Source organism: Pelecanus crispus, chromosome 4, assembly GCF_030463565.1.
Source record: "Pelecanus crispus isolate bPelCri1 chromosome 4, bPelCri1.pri, whole genome shotgun sequence".
Taxonomy (NCBI): Eukaryota; Metazoa; Chordata; class Aves; order Pelecaniformes; family Pelecanidae; genus Pelecanus; species Pelecanus crispus.
Genome location: NC_134646.1, coordinates 44,084,208 through 44,110,031, shown reverse-complemented (window position 1 = coordinate 44,110,031; position 25,824 = coordinate 44,084,208). Strand labels below are relative to the sequence as shown.

Here is a 25,824-nt window from a genome sequence, read left to right as displayed (position 1 = left end):
TTATGAAAGAGAATTATTTTAGCAATGGGTCTGCAAGAAATTCAGACTCCTAGGATCATCTTTTAAAATAATACTGATTATAAAGCTTAACCAAGGTACAAACAGCTGCAAGCACAACAGAAGAATCCTGGGTTTGATGTTTTGAAAGACGAAGCATTCTGCAGGAGTGAAATTTAAGCGACTTAGATGATTTGATTAATTTTGACTCTAATTTAGAGGTTTTTAAGTGCTATGACTAACTATTTCATAAAAGAAGAGTTTTTCTTTTGAGCAGCATGTGATTGATTTTATGCATTTATTCAGCTGTTCTCCAAATCATGCTTAATATGTGGGTGGTGTAGTTCTTGTGTTTTTGGTAACTTGCAATTTGCTTCTGCCTGATCTTTTTTTCATCAGTAACTGGACAAGATTGCATTGGGGAACAAAACTGTAACTTTGTACGAGATGTATTATATATGTTCATAATTCCTAGTGGAAGCTTGCATAGGATTTTTGGAAGTCTCCCCAAATTTCATTCAAAAATGAGAAAATAATTGTTTCCCTCTGTTGTTGCCTGCTGGAAGTTTTATTACTGTTCTTCAGTCTCTGAAATGAACTGTATGTCTGGTATGAGAGCTGATGATTGTCACGTTCTTGCACTTAGTGTGAGTAATACCTTGTCCAGGTAAAACTCCAAGAAAGAATTAGGCAAATAGAGGCAACTGCCTGAATTAGAACTTAAGATCTCTATTTTTAGGGTAAGGGATCTATAGGATGTTTGAAAGCAGGTTGGAGAATATGAATGCAATATAAAACCAAAGTGACACCTTTAATTTCATAGTGGTTTTGAACCCCATTTTGAGGCATTGGTTCAGCAGATGTCATTTTTTTCTCTCCATATCAAAATAGTCCGATGTTACCAGAAATGGGAAACTTATGTTGTGAAACTAAAAATAATAAAAACATTTTTGCTTGAAGTTTCAAGAAAGGACTAATAAATGATATCTGAAGCTGCATGTGAAAAGGGTAATTTTTTTGTTGCTTTTTCTGTGACTGCAATGAAGATATTCAGAAAGTTATGTTAAAGATGGGTCTTCTTGTTCTTTTTCAAATACTTTGTGTTTTACTTTACAGAAAATGGCTGCCTCTACATAGTGATGGATTACTGTGAAGGAGGAGACCTATTTAAAAAAATAAATGCCCAGAAAGGAATCTTATTCTCGGAAGATCAGGTAACAGCAAACTGCTGCTATAGTTTTTGTTGCATGGTACTTTTTCACGAGTTTTAAATTATTTTGGTAGATATGGTGACTTAATCTAAAAGGAGGTTCTCAAATTGTGATTCTTATTGCCATCAGTCACGGTAGTATCTGTGGAAAAAAAAAAAAAAAGGAAAATGTAGCTGGAAATCCTGGGTATGTTAACTGGGGTTTTGTCTGTATGTGTAAGATGCTTTAAAAAAAGTGGAATCTCTTGCAAAGTAAACCATATCTGAGAAATGAAAAATACTGAAGGACGACATAAATGAAAATCAGTATTACAAAACAAAAATCCTGTGCCATTATATCTTTAAAAATAAAATCATTTCAAAGGTTTAAAAATATTTATCAGAAGTATAAAATAACATACTTTGTAAATATAATAATGTGAGATACAGAAATATGATGTTTATGTCACTCAAAAGTTTATTTTTCCATTAGAAAAAAAAAATATTGTATTGGAAGTATACCAGCAGATTTTCTTTTTCCATGATACTGGTTATAAAGTCATTTTTACTGTGGGAGAATCTGGAATAAATGAGAGGACTTTATGTACAGATTTGATTAAATTAAGTGAAAACAGATTATTTAGGATTCAATTGTTTGATTAGCACTGACGTGTTTCCTTGTTTATAAGTTGTTTCTATGCTTTTCCGTCTGCATCCAGTAGGATCTCAGTTTACCTGTGGTTGGAAAGGCTTAGTAGTGTATTAGGTGTATTGATGGTATTTAGGATAGAGTAATCATGAAACATTTTGGATATAATTTGTAAAACTTTTCCTTTTTCTAATTTTTTCTAACTTTTACAAGAAGAACTTAAAGTGGAAAAGTAAAAATTACACCTTGTGTTATACTGTAATTTTGACATGTACGTACCTCTAAGTTGGGGATGTGAAACCACTATTCACATGGAAAAGTTCTTGCTGTTAGTCCCTTTTCATATTGTGATTTTTACAAATTTACAAAAATATGGGTGGTGTTGGCTTGTTTATGATCTTCTAGTTATATATTTGTTGCTTTTCTCATTGAAATCTGCTTTGTACAATATTTCATTTTTAAGGTAAAATACATAAAATTACTGGATGATAAATTAAGTGCTTCTGTAAACATCAGTATGGCTTTTTAGGACTCTTGGTTGATTAAGTGACTGCAAGAAGACTTACTGTATTGGTTACAGCAAAAGTACAGTCTTTAAGATGCAAGTTCCATGTCTTAAACATTTTAGCCAATCAAATTCATATTGCATACTTTTGTTAGCTTTATAGTATGTAACAAAACTAGTAGTCTCAGGCTTAGTATCTAATTTGGGTAATACGCATCTTTCATTAAAATGTTTGCATTATAGTCACAGTACTGTTATGTTTTTAATTATTCTACGGTATAAATGAAGACAGGTTTGTGGGAAGAAGGTAAAATCTTGAGTTATAAAACTGATTTGATAATATATTCAGTTACATAACTGGGGAAGCTTTCAGATAAATAACAATGCTGATGTTGCATTCTCTTTTATGCATAGATTCTGGATTGGTTTGTACAAATCTGTTTAGCACTAAAACACATACATGACAGAAAAATCCTGCATCGGGACATAAAGTCACAGGTATGTCGGTAATAAGTTTCTAACTGAATTTACTTCCAAAGTGATTACACTCATATCTTCCTACTGCAAGTTGGCAAATTATGGAAAATACTCTTTTTACATAAACACTTCTAATTCTGGAAACACTTCTTCCTTCAGAATTGCCTGGGGGAGTTTTATATGATATTTGTACAAACAGATGAGGCTATTTGATGAAGCTACTTGAGTATTACTCATATATTTATGTGCAAGGACAGAAGAGGTTATATTTTAGAATGTGTAATAGTGTTTTCCTTAGTTTCATGACTAGAATAAGTCTGGTGTTTCATAGTAGTCAGTAACACTACTGCTAGTGACTTCAGCGTGATTGAATGGTAGAAAACTTTATTCTTCCCAAAACATGTTGAGAACAAAAAGTGTGCAATTGTATGAATGTTTTAATTAACAGACTTCTTAACATTTCTATATCAAGAATATATTTTTAACCAAAGATGGAACAATACAGCTGGGAGATTTTGGGATCGCCAGAGTTCTTAACAGGTAACTCCTTTTTGATGCTGTTTTCTCTGACTTCATCTAAATCGCTTTGATCTAGGAAAACACAATCTGTGCACTTCATGTGAGTTAACTAGTTAACATTCATTCTTATATTTTTCGTAGTACTGCCGAGTTGGCTCGCACTTGCATAGGAACGCCATACTATTTATCACCTGAAATATGTCAGAACAAACCTTACAACAATAAAAGGTACTAATAAGCATTTTATTAAATATTTTTGCTAATGAGAAGAAAGTGAGTTCTTGAGAAATCAAAAATCATAGTCATATGATGGCGAACAGCTGTTAGTTCATCTCTTACCCAGGAAGGTACTGAGTCTGACTGCTCAAGTGGGACCTTGGTAGGTCTGTGCAGTACAAAGCAATGTGATGCAGAGATGACTTAGCTTAATGCTCTAAGTTCTAGATCTAGCTGTGTTCTTAATTATGGCTCTACTTTTGCCTATTTACACACTAGTTGTACTCCCTTAATTTATGCAGTATGAATGTGAAACCGTGTTAAGAATGAAATCACACACATAGTAGTTGGATTCTCTAAGCACATGCATAGCTAGGTGGCTCTGCTTGCTAAAGATAACAAAGTCATACAGATACTTTGCTTATGTGTTTGCTGTCCTGGCAGTAGGCTGTATCTGGTAACAGCATCTCTAATGTAATTAACATGATCACTATCAAGTTAGTCTTACGCTTACTAAGCTGCTGCATCCATTGCTGTGACTGCCTTATACTAATTTCACTTGGTTTCTTAAAAGATAAAAATTATTGCAGTTCCTTGTCCCTTAATTTCTCCTACGTGGGACTTATTATCCAGTGGTATTCTAACCAAATTCTGTACTCCTATAATGAGTGAGGGTAGGGTAAGTCAGTGTTAAACAGAGTAAATTGACTTTAACAATTGTATTTGCTGAACTGGGTGGTGGCTTTTGTTTCGGTTTTTGTGGGCAAATGTATGCATTTAAAGAAAGCAAGCCTTTGTCCATATTTTGTCTGATTTCTCCGATTGTGATGGTTCAGATGAAAAGGTCTAAATAAAATCTGGAGCCAAAATAACCCCAACTGGTTTTCAGGTTGGCCTTATTTTATGTCGTTGAATTCTTTTTTTTTGTTTTGTGGTTTGGGGGGCGGTGGGAGATACAAGGGAGCTTGTGCATACTCAAAAGACAACCTTTTCCTTTTCAAAGATAGACTTCACAGATATAAGTTACATGGCAATGTTATACTTGGAACTAATTCTTAAGTATGTTCTCTTTGATTTAGTGATATCTGGGCCCTTGGTTGTGTTCTCTATGAAATGTGCACACTTAAACACGCGGTAGGTAAAAACTTCTTGTTTCTTTAAAAGAATAGTGCTTTCAAACAGGGATTTTTCCTGATGTTATGTGTATGTGTTTCAGTTGATGAAGGCTTTCATGGTAACCGTTTAAAATTACCTTCAACATTTGAATACCCTCTATATACTGACCAACATTTTCCATCTGTGTTTTGGTTCATGCCAATCTCTCCAGAAACTATATTTTGTTTTCAGTGTAGGTTTTTAGTGAGCCATGTTAGCTGAAAAAATTGTTGTGTGCTGTGAACAAATGATACTGTGAATAGTGTTCCTTCCTTTCCAAGAACTTGACATTTTCGCTGAAAGCCTGAATTTGGACTGTTGGCTTTTGTGCAGATGGATTAATGCATGTCTGTTTACAACAGAAAAAGTTCTTAGAAAAAACTCCCAAGGTGAAAGAGTTGCCATTTTCTTTGTGTGTGTGGTGTTTTGAAGAATACATCTTTATCATCCATTTTCCAGTTAGGAAGGGAAGAAAAAACATTTTTTTTCTGTCTTGTTTTGTGGTTTTGGTTGGGTTTTTTTTAATAGTTATTTTTATTAAAAGAAAAAAAGATTAAAACATGAAAATCAGAAGAAAAATTTCAGGGGTAAGGATTTAATTTCATTTCAAGCTTTTGTAATTTCTTACTATGTGGTCTTTTCTGTGGCAGCAACACTGACAATGTTGCCAAAGTTGATGGCAATAGGTTGTTTCCTATGAGCTGGGTGATATGTACTGTTTTCTTTTTATTGCACAAAAGTATTCTCTGCTTCCTGAGCTTAAGCTGAAGTCTAAGCATTCCTTTGGATTTTACACTGAATGAGTGTGAATGCTTTATATTCTTTCATTTGAAATGTGGCTTTGCTAAAAAGGGCAGAGGGCATGTGATGGTTCAGAGTGTTTGGGAGAGGAGATCAAGCAGATAATTACAAAATAATTTTATCCTTAATTATATATCATTGTCAGTCTAGATCTGGAGGGAAATAATTATTTGTTAGCAAAACTTGTATCTCTATAGTATGAAATATCTGTATTACGATGTATTTATAGTCAGAATACTTGGCAGCAGATTATTTTAAACTGCTGATGTAAACTGTTGATGGCCTTGAAAATTTGTTTTGGTGTGTTGAGGCAAGGGAAGGTGTATTGGTTTTTTTCTTCTCCTCTTCATCTTTATATGCAGCCTTACATGTGGACAGACAGTAAGCAGTATGTAGTAACTGTTTTCTTTCTTGTGTGATATAGTTTGAAGCTGGTAACATGAAGAATTTGGTACTGAAGATAATCTCTGGACCTTTTCCTCCTGTTTCTGTGCATTACTCCTATGACCTACGTAATCTGCTGTCACAGTTATTTAAAAGGAATCCTAGGAATAGACCGTCAGTAAACGCCATATTGGAGAAAAACTTTATAGCCAAACGGGTTGAAAAATTCCTCACGCCACAGGTATGGAGTTAGTTTTAATTCTAATTTTGCTAAAAACATCATAGGACTTTTCACTTGTTTATTCTAATGTCAATATACAACATGAGAAATTGGAGTAATGGTATTCCCTAGAGCTTTTCTAGAGACACTTTCATTTGAGGGAAAAAAGAGTTTTACTATGAACTGTAAAGAACAATCTCAGATTACTTAGTATTTGGTAGTTTCCACAAACAAATTTAAATTGGCATTTAAAGTGCATTGTTTTGTGTGGTTTTCTATATAGAGAGGAATTATGAGTGAGATGTTAATTTGTTCAGATACACTTTTTTTTTTTTTCCATAAAATGCTGCTGTCAGTGACTTCAGCATCATTTCTTTATCATTATTTCTTCAGTCCATTTTTTGTTTGGAATTTGGAGTGGCTTGAAAGCATGTTCTGTGAAATATTGCTCAGTAAACTAATCTTTAAATTTCTTGATGTTTACATGTATGTGTATATAACCTAGAAAAAGTTGCTCACTATTCGGTTTAGAATCTGCTGATATCATTTGACATCTATTGATGTCCTTAAATCTAATCAAGAGAGATCAAGATTAACAAGTGAATAATAGTACTGATACGAGGTAAATAAATATAGACAGAGAAAGGACATGGAGGAAATGGATACAAAAGGAGACCTCACTAAGTGTAAAGCATTCTAGTGGATTCTAACTCACAACTAAAGAAATTTCAGGAGAAGGCCATATATAATTGTAATTTCAATTGTATATGAAACAGGCTTTCAACTAACAATAGTTCAGATTAAAGTCCCAATGAAAAGTAAGATTCAGAAGTCTTTACAGGTAAGTTAACTTTTACAGCAGTAATAGTTTGATATGATTTTTTTTCCAGTAGCTAGAATGGGTATGAAATTTTTATTTGGGGTTAGTCGGGCAAAGTATAGTTAGTCATAGACTACTACCAGCTGATGATGCTAATTTCTCCTAGATTGAGTGTGAACACTTGCACACATTTTTTCCAACTGAATCACTAAAATGTTCAACTTGCAGATGCTGCCTGATCTTAAAAAGAACAAAACCCCACACCCAGAAAGCACCTTTTACCAACTGTATCAATCCCTGGTACATCCGTATTCAGCCAGAGGTGGTCATTCTGTGACACAGCTGTAATGCATATTTGCTTTCAGTTCCATCCATGGCTAATGCTGTTGTCCCGTGCTTTGCTTAGTCTAAGCGTAAGAGGTCTTCCACAGTTACCATCTTCAATGCATTGCAGCTATTGCTGAAATCCTGCTCTTTAATGACAGGAAAAGAGTCTTCCAGGTTTCACTAAATTCTTTCTTAATTTTCATAGTTACTAAGTTACAGTAAAAAGTGGATCTGAATTAGCATCAATTTGGGAAAAAAATCAAAAAAGGCTTTTTGAAAGGTACTGAAGAGTGATGTTTCTTTTCTGTCAGTAGCTGTGTTATCATGGAAACACCACACTTCAGTTGTTACAGCTTACCACCCAAATAAAAGCTTCAAGATCACTGAAATACCATTAGTAGGAGATGATTCTCATGTGTGATTTTTTGCTTACAGAATCATTTGATGACAGACTGTACAGGTTAAAAAAAGATTCTCTGCCATCGTGTGCAGTGTCCTAAGTTCTGCGCTTTGGCTCTTGTTTATTTTTCAGTTTTAACTCCTTAGCATCCATCATAACTGACTGGTAGCCTCTAAGCAAATCAAAATAATCTGGATAGTTCAAGATTCTAAAAAGACTATTCCTTAAAACCTTGTGGTTTAGCATCTATTCAGTTAACATTGCTGTCAGTTGTCAGAACGCGAACTAATGCATTCCTGACATGCTCTGTCTCTAGAAAATGGTCTGTAGCATGGCCGTTATCTGTCTGAAAGTAGCTCTACTATTGTAAAAAATACCTTTGCAGCTTCCATCCTTTGAATATTCTGTATTGGTAGCACCAGTTGCGGTGCTCAGATTCAGCAAGAAGTTTCAGAGCAGGATATTAGAAAATGAGAACATGGTGCTGGGTCAGCTACAAGTCAGCCACAGTCTGTGTCCTGTGGGGAGTGAACACTGGCCATACACAATGCCTGGCGAGGCGTATAAGAACAAGGCAAGCCTACGTGACATTACCTTATAATACTCTCCCAGCCTTCATCTTTTATTGTCTCAATTGCATCAGCTCAGGAAGCAGCATCTTTGGTTATTTAGTCGTCCTCAATAGATTTCTTGTCCGTGAACTTACTGATTTCTCCTTGAACCTGTTTTTATGATCAGTAAGAAATTTCACAGGTCTGCTACTTGTTGCAGAAAGCATCAACTTTGTCTATTCTAAACCTTCCTCCTTGTATTCACTTGCACCCCACTTCTTATATTGGTATTTTCATTTGTTGCCCTTGTGTGTTTCTCTGCTTTCTCTGCAAAATCACATGTGATATTCTAGACCTGCCATATTACATTGCAGTCATCTTTTTATAGGCTGAAGAGCAAGCATATTTGTTCTTTGTACTGAAGCTTTTCAACACTTCTAATTAACCTTGCTGCTTTTCTTTGAACCTTTTTCATTTCTACTATGTGGTTTTTGAGGTGTTGGGTTCAGAACTACATACAGTATTCAATGTGGTGTGAGATGATGGCCTATTCATGTTTGAATGTTCTTTGTCTAGACTTCAATTTTTTTTACTCCAGTAAGGCTGTTTTCCACATTTTAATACGCTACTTTGAGATGCCTGACAGCACACCATATATGTTGTTCTGAGATATCCACATATGTAGTCACATTCCCATCGTGAAAAAGATAGAGAAATTAAAAACTGCAAACATTTCTAAAGGACTATTTTTTTGACACAAATTGAGAGTTTCAAGTGAAATTTGGCAGCTATGCAAAAATCTAAAATGGACTATGTATAAAACTATGTTGATGGTCACATTAACTTTCTTCTAGATTCTTAGCTAGTTCATAAATGAGGTAACATGTGCCACCCAGAAGTCAGACTAAATTGCTTTATTAAAATTATTTGAGTAATTATGCCAAAAATATTTGAAAACACTGAATCCAGCTTAATATTAATGTTAGTGATAATAAGTTGAACACATAAAGTTGAGTATTAATTTAAATTTAAGTTACAGTAAATACTATTAGTTAGATACTGGGAGTGGAACAGTTCTCTGAAAAGGAGTTTTTTCTAGCTTCAGACATAAATGTTGGCTAACTCTTCAACTTTTTTTAGCTTATTGCAGAAGAATTCAATCACAAAATCTTCCAGAAGTTTGGACCACATGCTGCACCAGGTAAGTAATTGTGTGAAGTGCACTTGCTTTCAGCTCTGGCAAGATGGTGTATGTAGCTTTGTTCTTTTATTGGTTTTGGTGTGTTCTTATACCTGATTCTAGAAGTTTCAGGAAAAAAAGGGAGGGAAGCAGTTTTCCCCTCTCCCCCAGGGAGCTGCATGTATGTAGGGTACAAATGATGCAAGTGAAACTGGTCCTGTAATATTTTAGGTGTACTTTTTCCTCTTGCAGTATGCTATGCTTAAAAAAAATCTAAGGAGACAGTGAAGACTGCAAATACTGGAAATAATTTATATGTCATTATCGTACAATTTTTTTTCCCCCCCTTTACTAATGACAAATTGGTAATGAGAAAAAACATTTCTTGTAAAAATGTGGGAGGTTTTGTTAGAGATTCCAGGATTAAGCCCTGACTTCAGCCCAAAGCAGCACAATTTCTACTACTGGTAGCAAATTAGATCATGGTTCACTTTGTCAAGATGGTCTTAACCTTACTTCATTTTCCTGCATTGATTTACCCTTTTTTTCCTAGATTTTTCTTCCCCTTTCTTAATTTTATTTCCTTGTAATTACTTGAACCTGTGGCATGTGCTTTGGTGTCTTCTGATTGTGTATGTAAGTGTTTCACTGCTGTCCTGCTATTCTGTAGTAAGAGAGCCCTGCTAGTACAGAATCAAATCCACGATATTGTCATGTTTTCAGGAACTCTGCAGGGAAAACTATATCCCTGAAGGCCAATGAAGTTTTTCCAGAACTCATCTTCTGCTGACATTAGTGTTGCAGGTTACAGTCCAGTGTCATTAGTGGACAGAGGCCTGTCTCTCCATTCCATTAGGGAAAACTTTTCCCTGTGTCCATGACAACTGGATAATAAAGCATGGCGGCTGAAATAAGCTTCAGTTCTCTAGTTTGAAGGGTTGAGAATGAAAAGCTCAGGGATTGTGTTCTGCTGTTTCTCACCAAGCATGAAATTTAGATGAGAGGTTTTGGACAACTGGGTATATTCCACTTGGGCATCAGTTCATGTGAATTAAATGTTAGCAGTTTGCCCATTTTTTTCCAGCTTTGCTGTTCCAAGACCTTGGGAAAGGGAAGTACGGTACACTGGCCGGCCTGGATATCTGTAAAACATGGTTTTTTTTCTTTTTAGCTAAAAGACTAGCTCAAGAACAAATACTGACTTCAGTTGCACCAGCTCAGAAAATTACCAAACCTGCTGCAAAATATGGAGTGCCTTTAGTGGTCAGGAAGTCTTGTGATGCACCTAAAAAGCCTAATGAGAAGAAGCCATTGGCTAAATCTAGACAGGTAAGAAGCTAAGTTACTTAAATTGCACTGGTTTTCTCATACATTATTTAAATGCTATGAAAATACTACGCATTCTTTTTAACAATGTCTTTTATGTGGACACATGAATCTGCAGAGAAAGCAGTAGCAGTTTAAATGCTTGGCTTGAATTTTTTTGTTTGTTTGTTTAGTTGGTTTTAATATCATGATCTTTGGAGACTGCTGCCTTAGGTTTGGTTTTAAATTTCACTGCTGAATTAGATGTGCTTTGCATGTTTTCAGTTCCTTTGTTGGTGTTGACCACTCTGAGAAATATTGGAAGTCTGTCAGGTATACCAAGATCATTGACACTCGATAAGAATCTTTGCATCTTTCTTCCTTGTTCAAAAATAATCCCAAATTTTCAAAACATAGAGAACTTTTTTAGTCATTTTCTAAAGTGTTGTCAGCCAGAGGAATTGTGTAATTGGAAGAGGAGTTTCCCAGACTTAATTCCATGAGCTAATGAGAAATAGTCTTCTATATACCTTCATACGGTACTTTTGATCTTTCTTCCAGTCATCTTCTCTGTACTCCTTATTACATAAAACTCTTCCCCACCCTGGCCCCGCCTCTTTATTTCTTTAATTACTTCATGGCAAAGAGATGTTTATGATACAGCTAGTTTTGAGCCTATATGCATGTGCCAAATAACTAGCAGTCAAGAAGCTCCCACTTCAGCAAAAGAACAAATTCAGTTTTTTTCTGAATAAATAATATTTTCGTTGTTGTTGTTGCGGGGTTTTTGTGCGTTTTGGAGTTTTTCTTTCCTTCTCCCCATGGCACTTTGGGAAACATAATACCGAGATCTCTATCCATCTGTCAAATTTGATAGGTGAATAGAAAATTATCCTTGGGATATAAATTATCCTTGAGGTTCAAAAGTTATCAGAGGTTTAGGGAAAAGCTCATTGATCACACAAGCCTTGTTGGCTTGTGATACACAGTTTGAAAAGAGAGCAAGAAGGGGGGAATGCACAGACTTCTTGTGTGTCCTTATGAGACCATGGGGTGTTTATGTTTTAAGGCTTCCTTGCACAACTGTCTGCTAGTCTGCTGCTCTTTATAATCAGTTTCACCAACCAACACCAATCCAACTTGCACTTCCACTTTCTAACTTCCACTCAAAGTGGCAGGGTAGACACTGAGGAAATATCCTCTTGCTGCATGTAAGGACTCAGTAATGCTGCAATTTTAAGACATATTCTTTGTGTGGATTGTACCTAGTGACAAGGGATAAAATGTAGGATGGAAACAATAGCTACAGTGTAACATAACTTTTCTTCTCTTTGCTGTTGTTCCAGGCTAGTCTGAGTTTGCAGCTCTCAATTGGCTTTTCAGAAGAGCATGTAACAATCATCTCCTTTGTTTAGTGATAATATGTTAACTCACTGTAGTTGAACTACAGTGTCTAAAAGTCTCTAGAGGCTTCCAGCTTCTGAAATAATTGGTTTTAAAGTACTCATTTGATAAGATTTTAGGTTGTCAAAAAAAATACTATGAAGCTCTCTGTGTTCTAGTATGGTCAGAAAAAAAATGCTTTAAAAGTAACCATCACTTTTTTGAGAAGATTAGAATAAGCAGCACGGTTTATTACGTATAGCTGCTGCTTTACCAGGTGTTCAACAGTGGCTGCGTTCTCCTCTTCCACAGGTAACAAGAACCTTGGTTGGAGTTACCCAAGCAAAAGAGCCTAAGGGTAACCTAATAAATCTATTCTCCAAATAAAAGAGAATCTTAATATCCAGGGGCCCTCAAAGACTTATAATAGGAAAAGATTGTAATGGAGAATGATATTGCTAGAGAAAAAAAATTAAGACAAAACAGATTTAAACATTACTGCCTTCAGCTTTCAAGACAAAGCTTTTAGTAGAGGGTGAACAAGTACAGTAGCATTTATTCTCAGATCCTAGCAGTGCTTTTCATTTAAAACCTCCCGAGTAATTCATTACTTTAAACCCCATTTTGCACATACTAAGTTGTGGGTTTAAGATTTACCTTTTTCCCCGATGAGAATTTTTCTCTCATTCTGGCATTGTGCTATCTAATTTGAAGTTTCACCTTTTATCCAGGCCTTTCCAACTCCAATGAAGAAAATAAATCCAGAAGAAAGGAGGAAAATATTTGAGGTATCATGAAATCATCTGTTAATTTTCAGACTAAGGAAAAGCTAAGTCCAGAGCAAGAATGGCAAAATAAAACCTTCAAACCTTTCCTCCTTATCTTTTTTTCCAAACATTATGTAACAGTGATTTTTTTAAAATTTTTTAAATCTTCGTGGACATACACCAGCAATTGGAGCACTAACCTATCTTGACAGGCTTGACAGGATAATGGCTTAGTAATAAATATCTTTTTTCTTTTCTTTTTTTTTTTTTTTTTTTTTTTCCCCCCCCCCAGGAACCTTCAAAAAAGAAAAGGTTAGAATTGCCTGAAAAAGAAAAACGCCAGAGAGATCAGGTAGACAAGATTCTTGAGACTTTCTTTTTCCACCCATAGTAAGTTTAATCTTGTGGCGTGTGTGTTATATGTTGCGTAAGAACATGGAGTAGTTCAATTTCCCATTTACTAAACATGATTAATCCTTGCGCATTGCAGATCAGTTTACTGAAGGCAGATGAAATGAGAAGATTGGAAAAAGAAAGGGTAAAATATGTTTAAAATGTGTTAATAGTGAAGTTCAATTTTTACTTAGTGATTCCTTGAATTATGTTTTCCTGTATTGTTTTCTCCTTCAGATGGAACGAATAAACAGAGCCAGGGAACAAGGATGGAGGAATGTGCTTGGTTCAGGTGGAAGTGGTGATGTTAAGGTTGGCAGCAGATGCAGAAATGTGGTGTAGTCTGTTCCCCCACCTTTTGGTTATCTGGCATGGTCTTTTCTTTTCAGAAAGATCTGCTCTTGGAGGTCCACTATTGGGGCTGCCCATTAATAATCTATGGATAATTTAAGAGAAACTGTACAACAGACTCTCTTCCCTGGCTTTTTGAAGATCATGTGCAATTTTTGTTTTCAATACTTACTAAATTTCTGAGTCTCTTCTCTTTCTGCCAATAATGGTTTTCATGCACTACTTTCTTTTTTCCACTCCTGCTTTTGCTACTTTTCCTGTGCTGAATCTATGCATGAACAGCTTCTTTCACTTTCAAGTTTGTTCCTGAATTCTTTTGTTGAAATCTTTTTCCAGGTTCTCATGTTATGATAGTGGTCCTTTTCCCCAGTATTAAAGACCTGCTTCTAAACATTCTTTGTTATTTAGCAACATAAATGTTTATATATACTGATAAGTTGTTCAGGAGGGGGGTAAAAAATCCTGAGTAAATCTAATTATTTTTTTCTGAAAGGAGTAAACTCTTTAGCCATTCACTTCTTACATTAATTACATAATTTAATCTGATTCCTATGACAGTTTCTTTTTGCCTGTTTGTGTGTGTCATAGTTTCATGGAAACATAACTGTTCTGGGAAGTAGTCTCATGAAGTTACTTGAATATAAAGGTCTGGGTACTTTCATCAGACAGAGACAGTGCAGGAGTTTAAGTATTGCTGTGGTGTAAATCCATCTGACAATAGAAAATGGATTAAAACACAGCTATTTATTGTGGTGAATCTTACAAAAACGCTTGGCCTAAACATGTTGACCAGGTTTCAGTAGCTGCTTATTAAATATATTATGTCAAAATAGACATCATCTTTGGATGTGTGCCACACATCATGTAAGTAAAGCTTAAATATAAAAAAGCAAACTTAAGCGTACCAGACTTTAAAGACTACCAGGTGCTGATTTAATGGAAAAACCAAAAAACATAATTTGGTTCCTATGCTGTCCTTCCCTCTCTCTCAAGATGAAACTGGCAGGCACCAATCCAAGCTTCCATACAGTACAATGTATGAGCATCATTTTTGGAGGAGAGCTACATATGTTCCTGTAAGCAATCATGTTTCTTTGAGAGTTTTATTGCAAGGTCCTTAGATGCTGCAAATGTATAAAGTGTTCTGTTGTAGCTACAGCTGCATCGTTATCAGTATTCTCAGTCATCTAGGGAAGCTGAGGTTCAGTGGCTGTGTATATTTTAACTAAGTGCCGCTGGTGTAAAATGTCATATGAGGCAGACATGCTTTCAAATTCATTGAAATGTCTTCTCCAAATTGGATAGTTTAGTACAAATCTTACTGCAGGCCACTAGGTTATCATCACTCCAGGTTTCCCTATGCTATTATAGCATTCTTGACTTAGTTATCCTTTTCCTTTCTCCAACATGGAAACAGTGTATCCAGCAACTCCTGGACAATGCTATCGAATAGCATTGTTGAAGCTTTCCAATAACGCAAGCCATAGAGCTTCTTATGAAGGCACAGCGGGGTCATGCACTGCAAGATTTTCTCCTCCTGTTGTCTTTTTGGGTTGGTTGCTGGCACCTGTTTCTGAGGGAAAGTAGGGAAAGAGGTGGCAAGGATTTAGCTTTGGGTTTGTGGTTCTAGCGGGGCTGTAACTGTTCCGCAGACTGTTGATGAGCACCTGCCTCATAGCATTTGCCTAGAGATTGATCATACTATTTCTTTAGATAATTCTTTTGAAAACTGAGCTCTAATAATGATAGGTGAAACCTTGAATAGTGTCTAAAGCAAGACTTTTCCTTCTATTTGTAGAAACTATAGTCTTGTGTAGGAAGTTATTTTTATTCAGACAAACAGCATTCCTGCATATTTATTTGAATGCCTGGATAAATCTTTCAGTTAGTATTCTACCCTATGGATTATGGGGAGCTATTGAAGGGTGTTGAGCAACTGAAACTCAGAATGTGAGCTAAATTCCACTGTCAGATATAATCTGTTCAAGAACTTCTAAGTAGGCAATCTTAAACCTGACACATCTGCACTCACCTATTTGAATTTATTTAAAATACTTAAGACTACTCTGGAAGGAACATTGACACTATTATTAAAACAAATTCCATAGATTCACTACCATGAGCTATTTGACTGCTTCCCCCAGGTGCAAAGGGAACATTTTTATGCATGTGCTGACAACCTTAACCTTGTTTTGCCAGTTTCACATTTTCTGCATCCATCCTTGGCTACTACTGTACACAGCTGCTTGCAACATTTTTTTTAATTATTTTCACATGAAGGTTCTGTAGGAATTCAAATTCTTTGAGAATGATAGAGGTAATTCACATAAAGCAGTAGCTTGTGGTAGGTGTTCCCCTGATCTGAGCTTTAGTAGGGAAGCATCTCGGTTCTGGTAATGAAACCAAATTATAGGTTGGTAACAATGGGGATTCTCAGATAAATCTGCACTTAATGCCATTGAACAACCTTAGAAGTGTGCTTAACTGTTTCCAGCTTCATGAAAAAATGGGTATTTGGCTACAAATCACTCATTAGTACTTCAGGTAGTATTGTATCACTTTTAGCTTTTGTGCTAAAACTTTGATTTTTGCTATGGAAGAACATCTATCTCCAATTACACTTCAATGGGTTTGTTACCAATAACTTCCAAAATGTGTGACAGATGTCTCTTTTATAACTAGACTATTATTAGAGGGAGGTAAAATGCTGTGTTATTCTGGAGTGCTAACAGAAAAATAAGTTTTTAATTTATCTATCTTGCAGTTTGTTAAAATAGGGGCATGCCAGGAATAAAACTAGGACCAATTCAGAATTGTTGCGGAACATATTAATGCTGTTATTCTGCTGAAGAGATGAAAATTGGAAGGGCTTGTTAAAACCAGTATTTGAGATTTGCACCCTACCCCTTTTGATTTCCAGGCACCATATTATGGCGGTGGAGGTGGTGTTGGTCCTTTTCCTGTGTCTTCCAGAGGACAATATGAACACTATCATGCTATTTTTGACCAGATGCAACAGCAAAAAGAAAACATTAGAGTAGCTGAAGAGAGGGAAGCCAAACTGAGGGCGAAAGTACAAGGCCAAGAAGTTGCTGAAAGGTATGGCTGCTTCTTCCATTAGAAGTTGCATGTGGTCTGCTTTAGATGAAAGTAATGAAAGTTACTGTACGTATTTATCTACAGAGGAATTCCACCTGGAATACGTCCAGGAGTTCCTAAGGGGCCTGCAGGTCATCACCCTTTACCTGATGCTGGTGCAGTTAGGAAAAAAATGAAAAGATTGAAGGAGGTGTCTAAACAAGCGAATGCAAACAGGTTGGACTATGATAATCCATAAATCTGTCCCTACATGTTAGATTCTTGTTCTGTGTCTTGTTTCATTTAGTAGTTGGACATGTCTCAAAATCACTTTTATCCATTGGTACTGTGCTGTTTGTGTGTTAGTCCCTCACAGACCACAATTCTTTAGGAACCAATGGAAACCTTGGCTTCCCCAATAGTGGAAAAAAATGGATTACTAACAACTGTAACTAAACTAGGTTTCGGCCAAAATTCTTGGCTTAATGCAGTTGCAGGTAACATTACAAGCCTCCTCCTTTGCTTTTTTCATAGTTCTACTTTTTGTGTTACCTGCCAAGATGCTTCCTTCTCCTGTCATCTCATTCTGACTGCCTTCTCTGTATCTCAGTGTTTGGCTCTCTAGCATAGGAGAGTGTCTAGCATGCTCCCAAAATTGTTAGCTCCTATTTATTGATCAGTGGAAAACTTCTAGGAGCTTTCTTCATCAAGATGCTAATGCTAGGTGTTATAATGGTGTGCAAGTTCTAATTTGGTGATGCTTACTCTTTGCAGTTACTATAAACCGGGTATTTTATATATAAAAGGATTGTAAGCAAGTATTGGTTGGTTTGGTTTTTTTTTAAAAATCATTTTACTCTTTCAAGTAGCTTTTTCAAAACTTCTTTGCTCTCCTTCAGATCTGTTAATATTGGCCAAAGAACTGTGTCCACATTTATGGGCAGTAAATGGGAAGATATCTTTTTTCTAGAAGTTTAGTACATGAGCATTACTAACTTTCCTAGAGGGACAAATTTTCTCATGCATTATTTAAACTTCTGCAGATCCAATGAGGTATCCCATGGAGGAAGAAATAAATGGAGTTAATGTGAGGAAAAGGAAGTGGCCAAAGAAAACATTTCTTCTCCTAAACTGATTTTATTCAGTGTTATGTTTTAATGTAATACATTTTGCCTTTGTAGATTTTTCCTATTTTAAAATTTGCAGCAATAACATAACACGTTTAACACTAATGTTACAATTTTGCAAGCTACAAGGTATATTCTATTTTCTTGGGCTGTTGTGAGCTAATTTAAAATTCTTCCTGGTATAACCGAGTACTGGAAGGTGTATTTTCCCAGCTGATGTAGATGCATATTCTGTCCTCCTCTATTTATTCTCAATGCTTTCCACAAAGTGCCACAATCCCCAACTCTTGCCTAGATTAGGAAACACTGTTTGCCTCGCAAATTTGACAATATTAAATGTATCATGGTTTAGCCCCAGCCAGCAACTAAGCACCACGCAGCCGCTCGCTCACTCCCCCTGCCCCGGTGGGATGGGGGAGAGAATCGGAGGAGTAAGAGTGAGAAACACTCCTGGGTTGAGATAAGAACAGTTTAATAATTGAAATAAAGTAAAATAGTGATGATAATAATAACAATAAAATAATAATAATATACAAAGTAAGTGATGCACAATGCAATTGCTCACCACCCACCGACCGATACCCAGACAGTTCTCAAGCAGCGATCGCTGCTCCGTGGCCACCCCCCCCCAGTTTCTATACTGAGCATGACATCATATGGTATGGAATAGCCCTTTGGTCAGTTTGGATCAACTATTCTGGCTGTGCCCCCTCCCAGTTTCTTGTGCACCTGGCAGAGCCTGGGAAGCTGAAAAGTCCTTGACTAGTGTAAGCAATACTTAGCAACAACTAAAAACATCAGTGTGTTATCAACATTCTTCTCATTCTAAATCCAAAACACATCACTATGCCTGCTGCTAGGAAGAAAATTAACTCTATCCCAGCTGAAACCAGGACAAAATGATACTTGGCTACATGTGGGTAAACTGTTTTAAATGTGTTAAAATGGAGAGGAACTATAGTGGAGGGCTGCAAATAATGAATAACATGGCAATCATGAAGAGAAACTGATTCAGTATTTCTCAAATATATGAACTTGGAAGCACTCAATGAAAATACTGTGCAGAAGTTTCAAAATAGGTAGATATTTCTTTTCTATTTATAAACTGGATTACCTTTAGCCTTAAATTGAGGTGCTATTTCTTAGCATTTAAAATGTGGTAAGTATTTGTACTTTATTATCTAGAAGCAATTTTATTATCATAGTTAGCCTAGCGGTATCTCTCTCCTGCACTTTATTCTTTCAGCTGGAGGTGAAATATAAAGATAAGTGTTCGGGATGTTTAGCTCAAACAAAGAATTTAAATAATTGCAACTTTTATAAAGATAGGTAATTTAGAGCATATATTAAAGAAGTTGAGAAATGCTCAAGTTGCAATCTTTCTGTTTACAACTAATGTAAAGCTAAGTATATTCAACATCAACAGTCTTTAAAAATTGTCTCTTGGACAGAAATGCAGCCCAGAAGAAATCAAGTTGAAATGTTTTAGCAAAGTGAGTCACTCAGTTTTAGAGTAGGGAAAACCATTTTCATAAAATTCAGTTGAAATAAGTTTTTCCTGTGAATTTGTTTTGAGACAAATAGGTTTGTTTTCTTTTGTCGCTTGGGAAGCACCTCACCTCCAACACTGTAAGCTAAACTTCGGCTATATGACACAGGTTTGGACAGATTTCACTACCCACCAATTGAGTTCATATGTAATGAACAGTTACAGTAAAAATCTTGTAGTGAGTCAAATATGTGTATACAAAGATGATCAAGTGTTTGCTTCTTTACCAGTAACACCTACATGGATCGTCTTGCCTTTTCAGAGCAGCTACAGCATTTGTTTTATTGTGTTTTATCTCTGTCTTCCTCTTAATGAGTTGTAGCATATGGAAATACTTCATTTCCTTGTTGCTTGGGGTGGAGAGTGAGGGGAGAGAAAAAGCAAGATGCAAGGATGTTTAATTAGTGTGGTAGCTGATTTATGAATTAATAGCAATAGCTCCTGTATTGCAAAATGATTCATTCTTTAACTGTCTCAGCCTGATGGGTTATTGCTATCAGCTTATTGCAGTTTCTTCCTGCCTGTTGCTGGACCCCCAATACTCCTCAGTCAGAGAAGGCTAGGGGAACCTTGGAAAAGGGGTTGCCTCATCATTTTACCATTTGTTAGAATATCTTACACCATTTCTCAGTGTTTTTTTTAAAATGGAAAGCTTTCTCTGAGTCCACTTCTAACCAATTTGTCAGAAACTGGTTCTTCTACAAAATGACCATATGTATGTACTAGGAGACTTGCCAGATGCTCAGTTATGGTAACTTGAACGTAGCTGCCTTGTCTACCCAAGCACATCCCTGACCTGGGGTGGAACACATGAAAAAAAAACCCATCTTGTTCTGGCTAATTCTAAGGTAGGAAAATTCCTTCACAGTCCCTTTAAAAACAACCACCACCACCCCCCTCAGGTCCCCCAAAAGGAGTTGCCAGAACACGTTAAGAATACTAGCACTGTACTAATTATCTAAGTGGTAAAAGCTCTTACTCCAAATGTAGGTCAGTCTTGAAAGACTGCTGCAGTATTGACCTTACTGACTGGCTCAAGTGATGAGTTCTTATTCGTCTCTGAAGGGAGACCTTCAAGGAGTCGTCTTTTTCACAAACGATAACAATAATGAAACAAGCTGAGACATTTTCAGAAATAATCACACTAAGATTGTGTTTTGACATTCATTTTTGTTTTGATGACCAGGATCTGGAAGGACAACATGGTGTTTTGTTTTGGTTTTTGGGGTTTTTTTTTAAATTGTTCCTTTAACTTAGTTGAGCCTATTTTCCTCCGTTTTGTGGCAGTCTGACTTGTATTTTGTCTGATGAAAGGCAAATCTTTTTTGAAGATGCCTTACTCATAGAAAGTTACTTGGTTTTGTGTGTATCCTGATTATAATAAATGCAGGGGGGTCTTTTGAGTGTCATATTTCAGAGACTTTCATCTTGCTATGTGTTGCAATTACTCAGGCAGAAAGGATGGATAGCTGCAGATAGAGCAAAGCAAGTTGAAGAATTTTGGGAACGAAAGAGAGAAGCCATGGAAAACAAAGCTCGAGCTGAGGGACACATGGTATGGAATCTGGTCTTCCTATGTATATTACTGTTTCAGCATGCTTTATGAATCTTTGAAGTAGCATCATAACCATGAAATGCTGGCTAAGTATTTTTCTTAAGTATCTTTTTAAAAAAAAGAGAAGGGGAGGTAGGGTTTTTTTGCATTCTGTTATTGATTTTATTAAAATGTGACAATTGTGCAATACATTTCTCATGACTGTAAATTTATTAACAAAGGAAATTTTTTCTTTTTTGCATGTGTCTAACTTGATATTGTGAATTTTGGAACATTCGTTTACATTTTTTTTCTGTTCATAGCTTTGAAGTTTTGGTTAAAATTAAACTTCATGTATTACTCAGTAACTTCAACCTAAAATGAAGTTTGATTAAACTGATACAGCTAATGATCAGATACAGTTGTGTGTTTTACAAAAACACATTCCGCTTCTGAGAAGGTTGTAAAGACATCCATCTTTGTCAAGGTTGATGTTTCTAAAACCATTACTCTTTAGAGATTAACTAGTGGACAGTGTCGCAAAATGTTCTTTGTCCTTTATGCTTGCAGTTCTAACTTAAGTATTCCTTTAGGAAGTTTGTTTTGCAGTAAAGGTATCTTGGAAATGACTCATTTGCAGTAGGACTCTGTGTGGTTGAACAATGTTTTATCATAATGTGAAAAGTTTTGCTTTTTGAGTGCTTCTCCACTCTATTCATATACAACCAATTGATAATATCACTGTCAGCTGCTGAAATTAAACTGACCGTGCTGGCATTGCAGTGAGATGAGACCAACTGCAGATTTATAGGAGCATCTCCTGAGTTATATCTGAATATCAGGTCATGATTTACAGCCAGACCTTTGTTTCAGGGATTATTTCACAGTAAGCAATTCTTAGATACTTTGATTCACTGCTTTGATGGTGAAGTATCCTTAGATTAGTATATGTGTTTTAAAGCATGAGTCTTCCACTTTAAAATTATTGTTCTGTTTTTTAAAATGTTCAAGACCAGTAAATAATTTTGAAAAAAAATGAACAATTCTTATTAAGAATGCCTCTTCTTAGACAAGTCCTTAGTAGTACCTGCTTCCATTTTGTTCTTGACTTTGATGGCATTACTATAAATGTTTGAGATCAATTAATGCAAGATAGCCAAGTATTCAGGTTAATGTTTCTCAGGTTTCTCTGATGTATTCAACTGAGCCCAAATGTTTTATTCTTCACCGTCTGCCATAATAAAACAGGGAGGTTACTGAACAGTTGTAGAAGTAACTTCCAGATGTTTAAGACTTATAACTCGAAGCCGGAGTTCCAAATTCATTTACTACCATTTGCCATTGATAGCAGAAGTTCTTAGCAGCTTCCTTCTATTTGTGCAGGAAAATAATTTGACTAGCTGGCAGTAGGTCTCGTATAGGGATGGAACTGTTGTCCAGACCATGATGATCTGAGAGGAGAAATCAGTAGTAATCATCACCTAATATGCAGCTCTTTCTCATATGAAGACTTGTAAGTCAAATGACTCTCACTAATTTACCCAGCTTCTGTTAAATATAGTTGCTGTCAATTTTAATTTTCAAGTGACAGTCTAAAGTTTGACCCAGTAGTTGAGTTGATACTTCCAGACATCTCTTCTTTAAGACAGCTGCTGACCTAGTTTGTTACTTCACTGTAGCTGTGTGGCATTGCAAAACATTGAGTCCTGGTCTTTGAAATTTTTCATGCAGGCAGATGAGTAGAAGTTAACAATATACAGAAAGAAAATCAGTTCTCAAAAATCCTGCTTCCAGTTTCTTTCTTGTTTAAGAGCAGTGATATAAATATCCCATCAGTTTGATGAAAATACCTAAACTAACTTGAATGCTAGAATGAAGAACAATGAGATGACTTGAATAGTGCCAGTTAGCTTTTGTAAAGCTCAGGAACATGCATTACAAAGTTAAAAATAAAAACAAGTATTTTCTGAAAAGGTGAATATGGAAAATATTCCTTTCCATTTTGTATGACTCAATGCTCAAGCTGAAACCAGAATTCAGTATCCTCATGAATGTATTCTACTTCCTATCCACAGGATGATTCCTTTCATTTGTTCTCTGATCCCCTAGTTACTAAACCACAGAAGTGCAAAAATGTTCTGTTTCCCTTACTGATTTTTTTGCTCAGTCTGAAAGAGTATTTAGCCAGAATATTTTGATTCCATCCTCCCTATCAAGAACTTAACTCAGGAGTATTTACTTACTGATGGTTCTCTACACTCAAGCCTGAGAAAGCTAAAGTCCTGCTATTTTATGCATGGTAGAGGATCCATGTAACTATCACATGTATGCTTACTGTCTTTGTTGTATGTTGAGTTAACAAATCAAGATATTTTTAACCTGTTCAGCAGAGGTTTGTAGTATATCATGAACAAAATAATTTAAATATTTGGGATTTTAATCCAAGCAGGAAACCTGGAGTTAAATGACTCTTTTACTGTTTTGTATTGGTCTTCCTTAAAGGCTGAAATCCTTTTGGTGACAGTTAGAACACTGAGTGCATCATACTAACCAAGACTATACGCTGTGAATGCATATGTATTAGGCATTTAACACAGCTTGTTAGATGTAATTTGTATATTTAAGTATTTTATTAGGTTTTTGAGTTTGCTACTTGTAGTATGTTTTTGAAAAAGTCATCATTGTGGAAAAAGCTTAAGCTAAGAACATACAAAGATTCCACTTTTATTTTAGGCTTGGCTCAGCCATGGCAGAAATGCCAACTCTGTGCCACAATTTGTATGTAATCCAGATGTAGAAAAACTTGTGCCCATCAGGATTTAGGCTTTCTAATATAGCAGGAGAAGGTCAGAATTGCAGGGAGAAGGCAACTATATTCTTAAAGGTCTAGTCTCTCGCTTTGGCTACTCAGGATTTTTAGTTACTACTGTCGTATGTTTCGTGTAAGTGAAAACAGGTTATCAGTTAACTTCAGAACAACTGCAGATCATTGATGGATTTGGTTTCTTGTAAGTGATCAGTTATTGGATAAAGCAGAGAATTTTACCGCCCCAGCCACCTTAAATTTGATACCATTAAATGGCAAACAGGGTACACTGCAAAACGTGGCAGATGTCTATGGAGGCAGGCCCATTTCTGCAAGAGGAAGGAAATCCAGAAACAAGGAGGAAGAGGTATGCTTGCCGCATGTTTGCCAGTTTGCTCATCACACAAATAGCACTATTTTGACCTTGACTGTGCCTAGTTTCCCTGCATGGTTCATCTGTGTAACAAAATAAAAGGACTTTATAAATTCCTAGGAAATAATTTACTGTATAAAGGTCTAGAGTTTGGATGAGTTTAGGATTTTTGGTTTGTTTTTTTTTTTCCTACATCAGTCTGTCTCAGAGAGGTTCTTGAATGTGCATACATACAGATATGACTCTGTATATCTTAATCCTGTTGTGATAAAGACAACCATTCCTAGCGTTCAATGATATAAAATCTAATGATAACTTAATACTGGGAAACATACATTCCAGTTTTCTTTACTTTCATTAGATAAGAGTTTTTCTGGAGATAGTAAATGCTAATATGGTGATAGTAGTAGTGTGTGGTGTTTTTTTTTCACCCATCTTATTTTTTTGTGGAATCTTAGGTAATTTAAGTTAAACATACTGGAGACACTTTCAGTATAACTGAAACATTTCCTTTCTTTGCCTTAGGAATATTTGGCAAGGTTAAGACAGATCCGGCTACAAAACGTTAATGAACGTCAACAGATTAGAGCAAAACTTCGTGGAGAGAAGGTTGGTATGAAAAACAATATTAAATACTTGCAGAAGTTGCCTGTGGGATGTATTCTTTTATTCCTGTGGGAAGACTTTTCCATAGGCAGTTTTATATATGGACATACATTTTTGACATTTTATTCTGTTCCACAGTTAGTGTACTTCCATCTCTTCTTCCAGAATATGCAAAATCTGTTTGTTAATTTCAGTGCTGGGGGTGCAGCTTCAGTGCCCATAAACTAACAATCTTTTAAAAACAAGACAACATAAGGTTACATCTGAATTTGACACGTAAATTTCTCATCAAGCACTAGCACGTTTATATTTATTTGCTTTTAGTTCTAGTGACTTGTCCAGAATTCACTTTTTGGCAATGCTCACACAGAATCACATATGAAGTGATTCTTTTTATACATTCTGTACGTATGTATTACAGCTAGAAATTCCTGGCATGAGGTCAGTTTAATCAATACACTTTTTTCAAGCATCACTTTTCAAAATATGTTCATAATACAAGAAACACAAAATAATATGTTCATAAAGTAGATTCAGAACAAATACTCCTTATGGTTTCAAATGAATAATCCAAGGCACCCTTGGAAGCAATCCATTTACTTGTTTAAAAAAGAGTTTTAATTTGAGAGGCAATCTATGTAGTAAATATGGTCTGGAGTTTGTTTCCATCTTTTCATTAACCTGCTGTGTGATCTTGTACTCCTGTCTGTTTTTTCCATTCCTATCCACTGTCTTAATAGAGTGGGTTTTCTCTTGTGTTTATTCACATTGTACTTTGTGATTTAAAACTAGAGAAATGTTCCTGCACACACACCGCTTTGCTTAAAGCACTCATAGTAAGTGCTTTCGTGCATCTTATGTATAGTGAGTGGACATACAAGGCAAGAGCATGCCCAATACCACTTAGTTTCTTTGGACCACCATCCCAGCTAACAGAGTTCTGCAGTTGCTGTAGGGTTGGGGGGTGGGGTTTAATGCTAAAATATTCTACTTTTTTTCCTGTATTAGTGACTTCTTTTCAATTGTTTTCTTCATTGTCTTTAACTAAATTCAGTCCTTTGATTGAGGTGCAAAACTTCATTACTGCATTGAAGAGGACCCCATGCCCCTTTAAATCTAAAATGAATGATCCAGAGCAAAAGTACATATGTTTCTACCTGAG

General features: G+C 35.8%; 1 protein-coding gene across 1 annotated transcript in view; it reads left to right on the top strand.

Annotated features, from left to right (window-relative positions):
* Positions 1-25,824, top strand: part of NEK1 (NIMA related kinase 1) — a 49,940-nt gene that overhangs the window by 2,988 nt on the left and 21,128 nt on the right. Inside the window, exons 4-20 of the mRNA XM_009485290.2 lie at positions 1,114-1,211; positions 2,755-2,838; positions 3,290-3,357; positions 3,478-3,564; positions 4,632-4,686; positions 5,933-6,133; positions 9,351-9,411; positions 10,562-10,719; positions 12,810-12,866; positions 13,138-13,197; positions 13,336-13,383; positions 13,476-13,550; positions 16,510-16,688; positions 16,773-16,904; positions 20,796-20,898; positions 23,967-24,050; positions 24,582-24,665. Coding sequence (XP_009483565.1) covers positions 1,114-1,211; positions 2,755-2,838; positions 3,290-3,357; positions 3,478-3,564; positions 4,632-4,686; positions 5,933-6,133; positions 9,351-9,411; positions 10,562-10,719; positions 12,810-12,866; positions 13,138-13,197; positions 13,336-13,383; positions 13,476-13,550; positions 16,510-16,688; positions 16,773-16,904; positions 20,796-20,898; positions 23,967-24,050; positions 24,582-24,665 — 1,634 coding nt within the window. The remainder of the gene's footprint in view (positions 1-1,113; positions 1,212-2,754; positions 2,839-3,289; positions 3,358-3,477; positions 3,565-4,631; positions 4,687-5,932; positions 6,134-9,350; positions 9,412-10,561; positions 10,720-12,809; positions 12,867-13,137; positions 13,198-13,335; positions 13,384-13,475; positions 13,551-16,509; positions 16,689-16,772; positions 16,905-20,795; positions 20,899-23,966; positions 24,051-24,581; positions 24,666-25,824) is intronic.